Raw genomic sequence first — 15030 nt, 5'->3', positions numbered from 1 at the left:
TTTTATAACGATCCAGGAGTGTTATTCTAGGGTAACAGTCCCTCTGTGTATATTACCTCAGCTACTATACACTGGACAGGAAAAGGAATGGCACTTCCTGTTGTCACTTTCAGGCAAAGCAGATGTTCATCATGTTGAAGTGGCTGGACTGCTGTGTACAGCGCTTTTTAAAAGCCTTTAAAAATATTAAGGAACATTTAAGTAATGGATGGAGTTTTTATGTACATTAGCAGATGGCTTAAGTATTTCTGAATTTGTTTAGATGATGTATATATATATATATATATATATATATACAGTATCCTGTGAGATATACAGCTCTGGAAAAACTTAAGAGATCACTTCAGTTTCTGAAACAGTTTCTCAGATTTTGCTATTTATAGGTAAATGTTTGATTAAAATTAACATTCTTGTTTTATTATATAAACTATGGACAACATTTCTCCCAAATTCCAAATAGAAATATTGTCATTTACAGCATTTATTTGCAGAAAATGAGAAATGGCTGAAATAACAAAAAAAAAAAGATGCAGAGCTTTTAGATCTCAAATAATGCAAAGAAAACAAGTTCATATTCATAAAGTTCATAAATCAATATTTGGTGGAATAACCCTAGTTTTTAATCACAGTTTTATGCATCTTGAAATCTTGTATGTATATGTATGTATATATAGTGTTTTACAGGACCAATGTTGATTTAACATTACATGCCAGCTGGGCATATGTTTAAATCTTTATTTGAATGATCCGATATCGATTTATATAAACCTGAGGGCAGTCTTTAGAATTATATATTAGTCTATTTTCTCTGTATATGCATAGGTTTAACGTCTCACGTTTTATCTTGCGAGACTATCCTTTTTTTGATTAAACATTTGAGTAAAGTGGCCATTCCAAACCTGTATAAAGATGTTTCACAATTGACTATATTAAATGATATTTAAAGAACGTAACTGTTGTGTGAAGTCTTCATAATGTAAACACTAATAGTTTAATAATGGAAGTTTTTGGAAGTGCTCCTTGCATAATTGCAACATTTCATATTCAAACTACGATTTCTTTTGTAAGTGAAATGTCCCTAAATTAATTGATATTGAATTGAATCGGGATCTCATGAATCGGAATCTATTAGAACTGGGAAATCAGTGGGGATACCCATCCACAGATGTTCTCATCTGCAAATCCTCACATCAATGATTCAAAATGTAGTAGAAAGCTTTTCAGTTACTCCAACATAAGCAGGATATATCCTTTTAATCCCCTTAATTTGAGAAGAAAAATTGAAGCGACAAGCGTTCTAATGCCAAACTAAATACTGTATGTAATTCTTCATCTGCAAAAAAAGAGCATTGTATCGCTTTTCAAAAGAAGAAGAAATGACACAGGTGTCTTCCCAACAAATTATCGGTGAAGCTAAAAAATGAACAACGAGTTAGCTATTGAAACTAGGTGGAGGTCAATATTATTCAGATATGAATGTGAATACATCAGAAATATTTTTTTTTTTTTTTAGATTAGTTTAGATTACAGTATAATGGGACATTTGAGCTCTACTGACATTTCCTGGAAGGTAGGTATTTAGGTACAACAGGACTGACAGTAATAAAGCCTGGGTGCATATTATTAGTGCAAATAATTAAGTTAGTTTTGTTAATTTTGTTCTGCTTTGTTTTCTGTGAATGAATATGGATCCATCTGATGCATCGGCCTATTGAATGAAAAGCTTTTACCCCCAGAGTCAGCTCTATTGTCTCTCCATCATTGTTAAATACACTGTCTGAAGGCAGTGCCTGTGTGAGTGTGTGTGTGTGTGTGTATGTGTATGTGTATGTGTTTGGACTGATCAATAATAACAGCAGCATGTGAGAATTCTCTGAGCAGTGTGAGGGAAGTGGGAGTTTGGTGGGGGGTTTAGCTGGGGGGTATTCCCAGGGGGAGAAGCTCTCTTTGTAGGTTGCTATGCAGACAAAGCACTGAAAATGATAAAGAATGCAGCTTTCCTTTTACAATATTAGTGTGACCACTTTATGCTCTGCAGATCAATAACTGACATCATGAAACCTACAGTTAGTACACATCACAGATACATGATAGATGCTTTATTTAATATTTGTATTTTTAGGTGATCTGTTTTTGGTAATCTGAAGCATGTTGATTCAAGTTTATTATATTTTACATTCACATGACATACATTTGAAACAATTAAACATCACAGAGACAAGATAAGTACAGAAATCATATCATTCCGATGAGTTCAATCAGTCCTAGTACTCTCTAATCATTACATAGTAAAATACTGAAACCGTTTTCATTAGTCAAGCATTATATATTGATCAGTAGTCTCCAGAAAGCAAATGTAACACAAAAATGCTGTGCAAAATAGAAATAAATATTTAAAAATGTAGGTGATCTGTTCTTAGTAATCTGAAGCATGCTAATACTTTATTATATTTTACATTCACATGACATACAGTTAAAACAAAGAAAGTAAAGGAAGCACATCCTTCCAATTAGTCGTCCTAGTACTCCCTAATCCTTTCCTAGTAAAATACTGCAATAGTTTTAATCAGTTTTAGCCTTATTTATGGATCAGTATTCTCTAGAAGGCAATTTTAACACAGTAATGTCGTAGGTAATGATCCAAAAAAAAAAAAAAAAAATCTTTTAAAAATATTTAGGTAATCTGTTCTTAGTAATCTGAAGCATGTTGATACTTTATTACATTTTACATTCACATGACAATAACATAGATTTGAAACAATTAGACATCACAGAGACAAGATAAGTATAGAAAGCACATCATGACGATGAATTCAATCAGTTCTAGTGCTCCCTAAATACTAAATAGTTTGAATTATTTTAGCTTTATTTATTGATCGGTTTTCTTTAGTAAGCAAATTTAACACAGTAATGTTGTGAACAATGCTTCAAGAATTTTTTTTTTTTTTTTTTTTTTTTTTATAAAAAAATTTATATAAAATTTAGATGATCTGTTCTTAGTAATCTAAAGCATGTTGACACTAGGGGTGGGCAATATTATATCGTATACAATATCTCGTGACACAGAAATATAATGATATGAAAAATCCATATCATGATAATAGGGCTGTTCTGTCTTAAAAGTAGTCTATTATTTACTGTGAAGCTTTAGGTGTATTTATTGTATAAATGTTTTAGTTTGCAGTTTATATGCATGCACTAAATATTCTGCAATATTTTTTGCTGCATTATATTATTTTATGCTATATTATTTATTTTGCCACATTATGACTATTCTGTAGTACTATTAGTACTATTATACTATATTCCTGAAATGAATGGATTATTTTAGTTTTCCTATATCGCCAAGTATATCGTTATCGCAAAAATACCCTGAAATATCGTGATATTATTTTAGAGCCATATCGCCCACCCCTAGTTGACACTTTATTATATTTTACATCCACATGACATACATTACATTTAAAACAATTAAACATCACAGAGACAAGATAAGTAAAGAAAGCACATCATGACGATGAGTTCAATCAGTCCTATTAGTCCCTAATCATTACATAGTAAAATACTAAAACAGTTTTCATTAGTGAAAGCCTTATATATTGATTATTAGTCTCTAGAAAGCATTTTTACCACAGTAATGTCATGTATAAAGCTCCAAGTGCTCAGTAGAGTAAAAAGCTAAGCCTACAACCGGAGGATCACAAGCTTCCCTGGTCCTGGGTCATGCTGCCACTCCAGCAGCAGCCGGAGTCTGAGAGTTATTAACTGGCCATGCTCCCTTTGGTTGGGTAGATGGCTCTCTCTCCCTTAAGGCCTTAATTTAGACTTCAGCAACAAACTTCAGTGTAGCCTACGTGTACCCTGTGTGCATAGACGTGAATCCTATGCCATAGCTTGACGTGCACCTCCCCAAAAAAGTAACTACACACGTCGCAGCTGTGATTGGCAGCCGTGCCCTGCATTCCCACCCACACATTCATGCCTTCATGGTTTAAACTGCAGAGCGATGCAGAGCCGTGGACACGCACACGCAAAAGTATAAAAATATTCCGCTGTGTAGCACATTGTCACAGGATATGCATTGACGCAGAAGCATTAACTGGTCTTAAATCACCATTGTGATGCTGGTTGGCACATGCATCTGTTTATCGATGTATCAGTGCTGGAGATCCAGTGCTTTGGCTGCCTGTTAATGCTGCTCTTGTGGCAGTTTAACGAAAATGACAGGCAAAAACATCTCTTAAATCTTTAATCACACATAATTTGCGAATATAAAGTAGCACGCAAAAGTCTGGGCACCCCTGGACAAAATGACTGTTACTGTGAACTGTTAAGCAAGGTGAAGATGAAATGATCTCCAAAGGGCATGCATGTAAAGATAAAACATACTTTTTAACATTTTAAACAATAGCATTGCATAATTGCAAATTTGTTACATTTTTGTGTAAACTTAAAAGAGTCAAAAAGAGTCCAAGGGTGATGTCTTTCAGCACAATGCATCTGTGAGCTGATGTATCAGAACCGAGTCACTTTGCGATACTTCCCAAAAATTGTGATTCTAGGTACTAACCATAAAGAGCGTCCAAACTGTTGCTTTGGTCTCTTATCCCTTTTAGTTATTTTCAGAATTTAACAGATGAAAAAAAAGGTTTCTGTTTAAAATAAAAAAAGATAATTTTAAACTGCATGCCCTTTGGAGATTGTCAGATCTTCATCTCAATTTATAGTCACATGTTCACTAATCAATGTTTTTATGTTGGACTTTTGAGTTTGTTCCCACTACTCCAGGCCATGTTCCATGTTTATTCTACTTTATAACCAGAGACGTGTGTGATACTCTCCATTTCACTGTATTTTACATGGATTCCAACGTGGGTAGACTACCACCTTGCATACCTTATTAATAGAGCCATACAGAACAACATCTCGGGCAACTGGCTTCTGACCTTCGGCCAGTCCATACCAGCTGATTAATTTAAGCCACCCCTCTGTGGGCAGAAGGACATAATGCTGCTCAATAACGAGATTATCCTTGATGGCATGTGAATCTGTATCTTTCAGAAGACCAGAGTTGTCAACTGGTCCAGGGTAAAAATCACGGTCTCCCTTGTGTTCGATATCCTGACTCTCAAAGCCTACATATTTTTTCCATTGCGTGAACCAATGACTGTCTACCAAATACCAAGTGTCTCCTTCTACTAGACGAGTTTCAAGCAGTTGTTGAATCTCTGCTTTTTGAGTGTCCAAACCTGGGGCAGAATTGTAACAAGTAATATATTAACAGATTGTCATTTGTGATTGTAATTTCCTAATCTTTATGTTACTGTGGTAAACAATTACAATCTTACACAACTATAATTTGGAAAATCTATTATCCTATAAAAAAACACAATGTATTACATCATTAGATCTTTAGATACTCACTTATCTCTGGTATCTTCTCCAGTTCTTTATTGACTAATTCTTGAAGCTGAAGCAGATTCCTCCTCAGACTCTCTCTACTCTCCTCAGTCTTAATGTTGATGTCGGTCCAGTCATTGGTGTGAGGAAGGATGGATAAAGTGACTGTTGGAAGGTTCTACAAAAACAGCAAGAGGGAAAGGTGTTGCTTCAGCATGGTAGGGGCTATTTTTCTCTGAACAAAATGAATAAATAAAAAGAAAAGGAGACTCACTATTACGAAGCACAGATTGTCCTCTGTGTGAGAGAGCTCCTCCAGGTCAGCGTCTTTACTCTGTAGCTTCCTGATTTCATTCTCTAAGGCTTTAATCAACCCTTTAGCCTGCCGTTCCTCTGCTTTCTGCTTCTCCTCGATCTCATCAAGCAGCCTAGTCTGCCTTCCCTCAATGGCGTGTATTAGAGCTCTTAGGACTTTAGTGCTGTCTGCTTTTTCGTTATCTGCAATTTGCTAAAATGTTAATAACAAATTAGACATGCAACATGTTTGTACATGTTAAATTTCTAATTAACAAACAAGTTTACAACTTTAAAATCAACTAAATACCACATGACCACAAGGCTTAAAATGATAGACCATCACAAAGTAGCACAAAATTGTGAAGTGGAACGCAAACGATGCACAACTGTCAACATTTTAATCAAACAAAAATCTGAAAAGTGTATTATGAAAAGGATTTCAGCCCCCTTTAATCTGAATCCCCTAAATTAAATTCAGTGCAATTATTTTTCTTTAGATGTCACCTAATTAGTTAATAATGTCCAGCTGTGTGTGAAGGCCTCAATAGTTTGTTAGAGAGCACTACTAATCAAACAGCATCAAACAGACATAAAAACTCACCAGACGGCTCAGACATAAAGTTGTGGAGAAGTTTAAAGCAGGGTTAGGCTATAAAAAAACATTTCCCAAGCTTTGAGCATCCTGAGGAGTGCTGTTTAATCCATCATCCAAAAAAATAAATAAAATAAAATATGTTTTCTACAACTGCAAAAACCTACCAAGATTAAACCAGTATTATTAACAGAATGTTCATATCAGTTGGGCCCTGTGCAGGATACATTAAAAGTGTTCTTTTGCTTTAGCGAAAACTTACTTTCTTGAGGTCTGCAGAATGTTTAAAATCCTCAATCTTCTGCATTCTTTCCGGGATCATCTGCTGAATACGTGTTTGTGTTTCTTTTATTAAAGCCTACAAAAATATAAGGCAAAAAATGTCATGTTCCAAAACCGGACACAATATGGGCCTTCAGCAAAATATAGTAATCTTGTAAATATAATGAATCCACGTAAAGCTGATTTTAATTATGAAAATGTTTTAATTTATCAATTTATTGATGTTCTTTAACTATTGCAGTAGCAAAAGGAAATCACTCACCTTCCTCTGTCTGCTCTCTTCCTCTATTAGAACAGTGTTGTGACCCTTATGGTCTGTCTCAGTGCAGAACAGACACACACACGTCTGATCATCTCTACAGTACAGCTCTACAGCTCTCTCGTGTTTTTGACAGATGTAGTCATCCAGGTTGGTCACAGGATTGATCAATTTGTGTTTCTTAAGTTTAGCTGCAGTTTTATGATGCTCCAGATGTGCCTCACAGAATGACATTCCACAATCCAGACATGATTTGAAGGCTTCCTTTTTGGGGTCAATGCACACATCACATGGTACATTCACATGTTCAGCAGTAGATTTCTTGGAAGGGCTGCTGGATTTGATCTGAAGTGACTCTTTAAACTGAAGAATCAGACCAGAGATGAAGGTATTGACACACAGTTCTGGCCTTTTGGGGAATTCCTTCTTACATAACGGACACTGGCAGGTGCTGCTGCTGTCCCAGAACGTAGTGAGACAGGCCCTGCAGAAGTTGTGTCCACATGGTGTTGAGACTGGCTCAGTGAACACATCCAGACAGATGGAGCACTGGATCTGGTCTTCAGATAACTGCACAAAATTGCTGGAGGAGGCCATGACTGACTGAAGAAAAACACTGACTTCAATTTGTTATAGAAATCACAGAAAACATTAAGATATTTTAGTGCATGTTTTAAACATATTTTAAAGCAGTGTTTTAACAATTACACTATCCATTTTTCCAACAAAATATTGATGACATTCTGCGTTTCATTCTGAAGGCAGATGCCCAACTTGGCAGCATTTTCAGGCAGCATGTGCGCATTCCCGAGAAAAGGCCTGTCCCATTTTGAAGGCAGGATATGATCCTTCACATGCAGCATCCCTATTTTACCCCACTTCTGAAGGCAGGGTAAGATGTATCTATACCGGCGAAGGCGATTACATTTCACCAGCTCAGAGTTTCAACGGACGGAGTGAGCACATAAGTAAAGGTATAGAATAATTATAATTAATATAAAAATAAATACATATCTTAATAATTTGATATTTATGGGTATCTTTATGATCATTTTTTAGTTTTTCTTTTTTATGTATTTGTATTTATTATTATATTATTTATGAGCTGATGACGGGCTGCTGAGTTTGTGTGCTGTGTAGCGGGGACTCCTCTCGCCTGCAGTCAGCGCTGTTCAGTGTTCTCCAGCTCTGTTTAGATTTTTTTTTGTGAATTGAATTTGTTTTGAATTATTGATTGTGATTTTGTAATTGTTAATGTTTAATATTTATTAAAATTTGACTTTTAATGGAATCCTGTCTCAGACCAAGTACCTTGAACCTGCGTGACCATAGTCTGGACAACAAATCTGGTTTTGGGTCATTTTTCTTAGTTCCTGGGTTGTGTTAGGTGGCATAGTTGGCTACAAGCTTATCTATTTCTTTGGTTTATTAATTTAAGGCTGCAAATATCTGTCCTATACCTTCTACTTGTCACACTAGGCAGCTGCCTTCAGATTGAACCACAGCTACTGATGTCAGTGCTAAACACTGTAGTTATGGCAAATAAATAGCCATATAACCAGTATTTATTAAAGATGAAGATGTCATTTGTTGGTTCTCTCGTGGTGGACTGGTCAATAATGTGTTAGCTTGGATAGCTGAGCTAATGCCAATATATTAAGCCATTTTATTAAACATCTGATGTGCTATTTCTACGTTTTAGGTGTAATATCTTTACTGGTGGAATGTGTGCTGAAATACCTGTACATTAGGCCATTTTACTAAAAAGCTGATGTGCTATTTCTAAGTTGAAGGTGTACTGGTGGAATGTGTGATAATGTGTTAGCTTGGTTAGGTAGCTAATTATCTAGGTTAGCTAGTTAAGTAGCAAGTTAAGTAGATTTGTGTTGCCTTGTTAGTACGCTGAGATTGCATAATGCACCAGAATTATACCAAAAATTACATAATAACATTTAAAACTCTTCGTGTCCGAATAAGTCACAAAGAGCCACTTTTCAGCCCAAGTTTATAAGTAGAACTGGACAGAACACAAAGCTAAGCTAACTAGCTAGGCTAAGCTAAAATAAACAGGCTAATACATCTTCCAAAATCAAACAACCAAATGTAGCTATTGTAATAAACCAAAATACAGAACTGCATGGAGTTTGTAAAGCACTGTTTAGCTTTGGTTGCTACACACTAAGAAAAGTAAGAACAGATTTGTACTTAAAAGAGTACAAAGCTTGTCGCTGGGGATGTACCTTATATTGAGGTACAAAAAAAGTACCTTTCAGTCCTTTTTTGTACCCATGGTTTTTGTGCCAGTAATGATTATAAAAATTATAAACATTATCATCAACTGAATATGGCTCAAAAACTTGATGATCAAAAATTGTCTTGCTTTAAAAAAAAAAGTGCAATTAAAATATATATTGTTTATCAGTGCAGTGATACAGAATACTGAATGTACCCTTTGGCTGCAGGTTAAATGGTACAAATTTGTACTTATAGCTGTTAGAAAAGACTTTGTGCTTCAGAGGGAACAAATCAGACCCTGTAAAGACCAATATTGTACCTTTGAGGGTACAATTATGAAGAGTGTACCTTTGAGTACAAAAAAGTACTCATGTCGTACCTCTGTTTTTTTAAAGTGTAACATTGTGATACTCCTGCTTCTCATCCTGAAAATATATAATACTCCATGCTGGGAGAATAGCTCGTTAACTAGTTATTTTTATAAAAAAAACATAAAAGAAAGGCTAGAACAAGAACCAAACATACCTTTAGACTAGCAGTGAAAAACAGGAGCAGCTCGATGGGAATCGTGTTGATCTCCAGTTTACTTCCTGCATTTCTGGCTGCTTCAAGGTTTTGCTTTCATTTCTCTGAATGGACTCGATCAAACTCCACCCACATCAGGGTATCACAAGATAAACTTCGAATTATATTTAAATTAGAACAGTCGTATTTTACACTGTTCACATTTAAGAGTTAAATCGAGTATTAGGCAGTGTTTTGTTGCTGTTTAACCTACCTGTTCAAAGATCATTCATAACCAGTAGTTCTACATTCAGCCAGCAGGGGTCGACACTCATCGACACAATCACACAAGCTCATATTAAACACTAATACATTCATATTTGCCTTTTAAAAAAAAATTATAATTAATTATAGTATATTCTGAACATTATATCAGTAATACAATTTAAACTGTATTTGTGTGTGTCTTCAGCAGTATTGTGGACAGAACTCTGCCACAGGGTCTATCAAGGGGCCATTCATAAAGGGGCCACTTTCACCAGTCACATAATGTTCATACACGTTAATTAAGCAATAATCATACACAAGAGGGAGTGCTATAACGTGTAAATTTGGCACTTCTGTGCTGTGGTCGTAGGCATGAGGCTGCACAAACCTCGAGTGTATTATCATGACTATACCACACTTCCATTATCTCTGTATATTGAATGATTTTTTTCCCCAACAAATAAAGGCACTTGAATTAAAGCATAGATTTTTCTTTTTTGTTTGCATTGTTGTTCTATATCAGGGGTGTCCAAACTATCTTTATGTTTGACAGTGTTGTGTAAACTAAGATTTTTCAAATTGATGTTTCATTTCATGATGTCTATTAATATTAAACTCCTTAATTACAGCAACTTTTCTGCGCTAGAAATGCGCACCCTCTCTGCTTTTAGACTCTTTGGTCCGTTTTTCTGCGCTAGAACTGCGCACCCTCTCCGCTTTTAGACTCTTTGGTCCGTTTTTCTGTGCTAGAACTGCGCACCCTCTCCGCTTTTAGACTCTTTGGTCCGTTTTTCTGCGCTAGAACTGCGCACCCTCTCTGCTTTTAGACTCTTTGGTCCGTTTTCCTGCGTTAGAACTGTGCACCTTTAGACTCTTTGGCCCGTTTTCCTGGGCTACAACTGCACACCCTCTCCGCTTTTAGACACTTTGGCCTGTTTTTTTGCGCTACAACTGCACACCCTCTCTGCTTTTAGACTCTTTGTCCTGTGTCTGACACCTAGCGTTCAAACTTTGAATCTCATATAAAAACCTGCGTAACAGCGGGCCAACTTTTATTCCATTTCTAAAATACCTCGCGGGTTGCTCCAAAAAAGGAAACGGACCGCAAATGGCCCACGGGCCTTAGTTTGGACACCCCTGTTCTATATTATTTTTAAGAAGAAAAAAATGGAGGCCACTGTACTATGTCTCCCTCTGCTGCTTGCTTAAAAAACTGACACATTTCCACTTTGCAGATCTTCTAATTCCTCCTAGCATATCTCAGAAATGTAAGCACCAGTATTGAATCACAACTGTTACATTCAATGGATGATTCTGTCTTCCTAATGAATTCTCTTAAAATCAACAGAAATTCTTGTTCTTGTTATTTTTGTATGGGCCTAATGTTACAACATTAAAGTGTATATGCATTCAAACCTGTATAAAATAATCCCCACATTAAATAATTACACATTGCTTAAATGCACCAAACCTGATTTATTACACAAAGCCCCACATGTTAACTGTCCATACATATGAAACTGTACTGTGTGTTTTTTTACTGAATGATTTCCCCTATGTCTACCTCCTACTTTGCTTGTCTTTGTCTTACACCCACATTTACCAATTCCTTCACCTACGCAGAGCTTCTGGCGCAGACAGACAATATCTTATTTGTTATGCTTGTGTGTCACCATAAGGACAACTCCAAGCATTCCCATCAGTGCATGAGTGCTTGCATGCCTGACCCACATGGTAATGTTCCAGTCAAGGGGAAACTTCAGTAACATGACTAATGAATGCATGGTGTATTACTCTGACCAAGTCGTTGCAGGATAACTTCATATTGTAGTTCAGTAAAATGAATTTGACGCTTAAAAATGTAACAATTGTTTAAGTTAGTAACAGAGGTCCCACCTATCACAGAAGTTTAGCGAGTCTCCCACATTTTATTAGGGACTCTCTAATGTCTGCCAGGAGTGTCACCTGGCATGGGATTACAGATCTATAGAATTATGCAATCAGCTTTGCCGAAATCACTCCCAATCTAATTGTTTTACTCCATATTTTTTGTCTGGAATTTGGCAAAAATATGTAATGATGCAATGTAATATTTGTTTTATTGCTATGATGTATGATGAATTATCTGTTAATAATAAGTTGATATTAAAGCCCCTGTGCTAGACTAGTACTGTCTGGATGTGTTTCAGATAAATGATGTTACAGAATAATAGAAGATATGGTGAAACAGGTGATTGTCTACTCTTAACCTTTGTCTTGTGTCATGTGTGTGTGTGGCCAGAAAATCAACCATGGATATTGGATTGCCTTTCCAAAAAAATGTAAGAATAAAGTGAAAATAAATGATGGGATTTCATTGCCCAGTGTAAGCAGATGCCCTGAAAAATCTGTACTCAGTTTTCTCTTTTCTGCTTGTATCTAAAAACACCCTATGCTGGTAGGCTAGCTCTTTAACTAGATTATGACCAACATAGGACATGTTTTCTGAATGGTCTTAAGATGGATTTTTTTGGACTTTACAAACTAAAATAGTAGCAAATTCTTGAAGCAAAAAACAGACTGTCTTCAAAAAAAGATGAAGATGAGTGGATAATGGTTTCTAGAGCTTGTTAACTACCTTAAAACACCCTAAGTTTCAAGTAATGGCCCTCACGTTGTCCCACTTTAACCATGTTTTATGTAACATGACTGAGTAAAACCCAGGGAAACAACTTAAAATGTGTATTTTAACCTTAATTTTATGGATTTAATATACATTTATTTCAAATCATTAATTCATAAAAGCATAAATGGGATTTGGAGTCACACAACAATGCCAAAAAAATAGATCTTAATAAAGATTTTAATAATAATATTTAATGGTAAAGTTTATAGTATATAGAGAGTGGGGACAGGTACTAAATGCTATTTTTTCAGTTGTCTAAGTAGTGTTTATTATTAATTATAATTTCTTGGGGACAGAAATGGCACCAATTTGGTGAAATGGCCCTTAAAACTGTGGTAGTTATCAAAGTGCGTATGTCTAAGTACTGACCATGCAGAGTGACAATGCACATTTTTAAACTATCCCTTTATCTTAAGATAGAAATAAGTAAAAAAATCTTGCTAATTTTGCTTAAGAAATTAACAATCTTTAATTCATGACTTCTGGAACATTATTTGTATGTACCTGTATGTTACCAATAATATTATTTCATTTCTTGACCAGGAGTGTCTAAAAATTGCGTGCCACTGTAGCAATGCTTTTTTATTCTTTTTTTTTAACATATGCTGAGCAAATGTGCCCTGTTGCTTTAAGGAAATAACTGTCTGTGATTGAGGGGTCAGTGTGTGTGTGTGCTTGGCTGCATGAGTCAGGCTCTCTGGCTGGGTGAGAGAGAGAGTGTGTGTGTGTGTCTATCTGTGTGTGTACTGTCAGCCTGCAGGGCAGCAGCAGGAGCAGCAGCAGTGGCTGTACCAACTCTAGCTGTCCCAGACAGAGTCTGCTGCAGGACTCGTCTATTTTCTCTCTCTTTTTCATTCTCTTGCTCCTCCTCTTTCCATCCACTACTGTCTGCAGAGGGACTCAGGCTGGAGATTCATCTTACAGGGTTGCTACTTTGTGTCCTGACGCCTTGGAGGCTTGTCTTTCCGCTGGGTTTGGCTAGAAGGTCGGTGGACAAGCCTGGAGCTACTGTCTCCTCATGCTGCGTGTGTTTATCCTCTGTGCCCAGAATGTGCTGACGCATGATGAAGACATCTCAGATGCCTACTGCTGCGTCGCATATGAAGGTAAGGTTTGGGATTTTGGGGCAGGATATCTTAGAGATGATTGGTTGGCAACTCTTGACACTCTTAGAAATTAAATTAAATGCATAAAAGGGTTGGAAGGACTGAGGAACAGAAGTTTCATGAATGGTTCGTCAATGACTTTCCTTTGTAGATGAGGTATGAAGAACCTCCATGTAACAGAAAGGTTCTATTAGAGTGGATGTTAAATCTGTGGCGTAACGTATGCGTACTCTACACATAGCTGAATATCCTGTCATAACCTTTGGTATAGTCCAATATGCACCTCCCCAGAAATGTAACAACGCATATTCAGCAACTCTGATTGGTCCATTGAGCCTTATGTTCCCACCTACACATTCCCACTTTCACGATTAAACTGCAGAATGACGCAGACACATAAACGCACAAATATAAACCCTCACAATGGCGTAGGGCCCTTGCACAGTCTATGCTGAAGACTCTGCATTGAATTAATGTATAATTTAGCCTTAAGAAGTAGTTTTTAAGTAGTATGTTCATTTACTGTGGCCCTCTACCTCACCCCAGCTTAGTTAAATATTGTTATTATTAAACACAGTCTGCATCATGAAGAGCTCTCCTTGTAGCTGGCTGCATGTGGATAAAGCAATTTGAGATGAGAAAAGATGGCTTTTGTTTACAATAAAAATACAATTTATCTTGCAGCCAGATAAATATTTTCTCTAAAACTGTATATCCGACCCAAGAACCCTTGAGGAACCTTTATTTTTAGTTCAGGTTCAGGTGACCTAGCAACAGCATTCTTTTCTGTTCGCCACCATTCATTCTGCCCTGCCTTCTGCCTCCAGCTTTCTTTCCCCACACTTCAGCAGCAGCTGAGGTTATTATTGGAAAGCCTCAGTCAGTTTCCCACTCGCACTCATTTAGTCTCTATGTGGAGGGCTGGGGCATGCAGGGGAGTCCTGTTACACTGTTCTGTGCTTCTACAAGCCTGTGTGTGTGGGTGGGTGTGCATGCTCTGTGTTTGTAAGCAGTGCTATGTCATCAGAGTTTGTAGGTCTGTCTGGGGCACCGTTGCTCTCTCAGGCCTTTATTCTCTTTCCTCTTTGCCCTGGTCAGACTGCAGTGAGGATTTACCAATGCAGTGTGTGCTGGACCAGATAAAATCTGCTGAGATCACAATGCTCCTCCTTCTTTAGCTTCAGTCTGATTTTAACTTTCAGTTTTGAAGCAAGGGCTTCTCGGGCTGCTTTTTGACTTTATTATTTAGAGTCAGTACTGGAAATTATTCAGGACAAGCTATGCAATGTATTTGCAGTAGCTTATTTTGTATTTTAAGATTAAGATTGAGTATGGGGCTATAAATATGCCTCTAAGTGTTGTAAAGGTATTGCTCATTTAGAATTATTTGTGTTTGTGATGTTGCATTTATATTATATACTCC

The 15030-nt window shown here is 36.6% G+C and overlaps 2 protein-coding genes across 3 annotated transcripts in view; one reads left to right on the top strand and one right to left on the bottom strand.

Annotated features, from left to right (window-relative positions):
- Positions 1-2084: 2084 nt before the first annotated feature.
- On the bottom strand, positions 2085-9838 carry LOC103033503 (E3 ubiquitin-protein ligase TRIM47). The gene is made up of 6 exons (XM_049483063.1): positions 9591-9838; positions 6834-7433; positions 6552-6647; positions 5675-5908; positions 5425-5578; positions 2085-5249 (listed from the first exon to the last, which is right to left on the bottom strand). Exons 2-6 carry the CDS (start codon positions 7425-7427, stop codon positions 4846-4848), a joined length of 1482 nt encoding a protein of 493 aa, XP_049339020.1. The 5' UTR covers positions 7428-7433; positions 9591-9838; the 3' UTR covers positions 2085-4845.
- Positions 9839-13228: 3390 nt separating this feature from the next.
- dysf (dysferlin, limb girdle muscular dystrophy 2B (autosomal recessive)) overlaps positions 13229-15030 on the top strand; it is a 152696-nt gene continuing 150894 nt past the window's right edge. For both annotated transcript variants that reach the window (XM_049482168.1, XM_049482167.1), the window contains exon 1: positions 13229-13607. In XM_049482168.1, the coding sequence (XP_049338125.1) occupies positions 13520-13607 (88 nt within the window). In that variant the 5' untranslated portion in view covers positions 13229-13519. The remainder of the gene's footprint in view (positions 13608-15030) is intronic.

The sequence above is a fragment of the Astyanax mexicanus genome, chromosome 8, assembly GCF_023375975.1.
Source record: "Astyanax mexicanus isolate ESR-SI-001 chromosome 8, AstMex3_surface, whole genome shotgun sequence".
NCBI lineage: Eukaryota > Metazoa > Chordata > Actinopteri > Characiformes > Acestrorhamphidae > Astyanax > Astyanax mexicanus.
Note: the sequence above shows the minus strand (reverse complement) of the source record. Positions and strands in the feature narration are given on the sequence as shown.

Excerpts from the sequence above, each read along its gene's own strand:
- LOC103033503 (XM_049483063.1), bottom strand. The coding sequence starts at position 7,427 with ATGGCCTCCTCCAGCAATTTTGTGCAGTTATCTGAAGACCAGATCCAG. Across the intron at positions 5,909-6,551 it reads ATTCTGCAGACCTCAAGAAA|CAAATTGCAGATAACGAAAA; the intron begins GTAAGTTTTCGC and ends TTAACATTTTAG. Across the intron at positions 5,579-5,674 it reads ACAATCTGTGCTTCGTAATA|AACCTTCCAACAGTCACTTT; the intron begins GTGAGTCTCCTT and ends CTGTTTTTGTAG.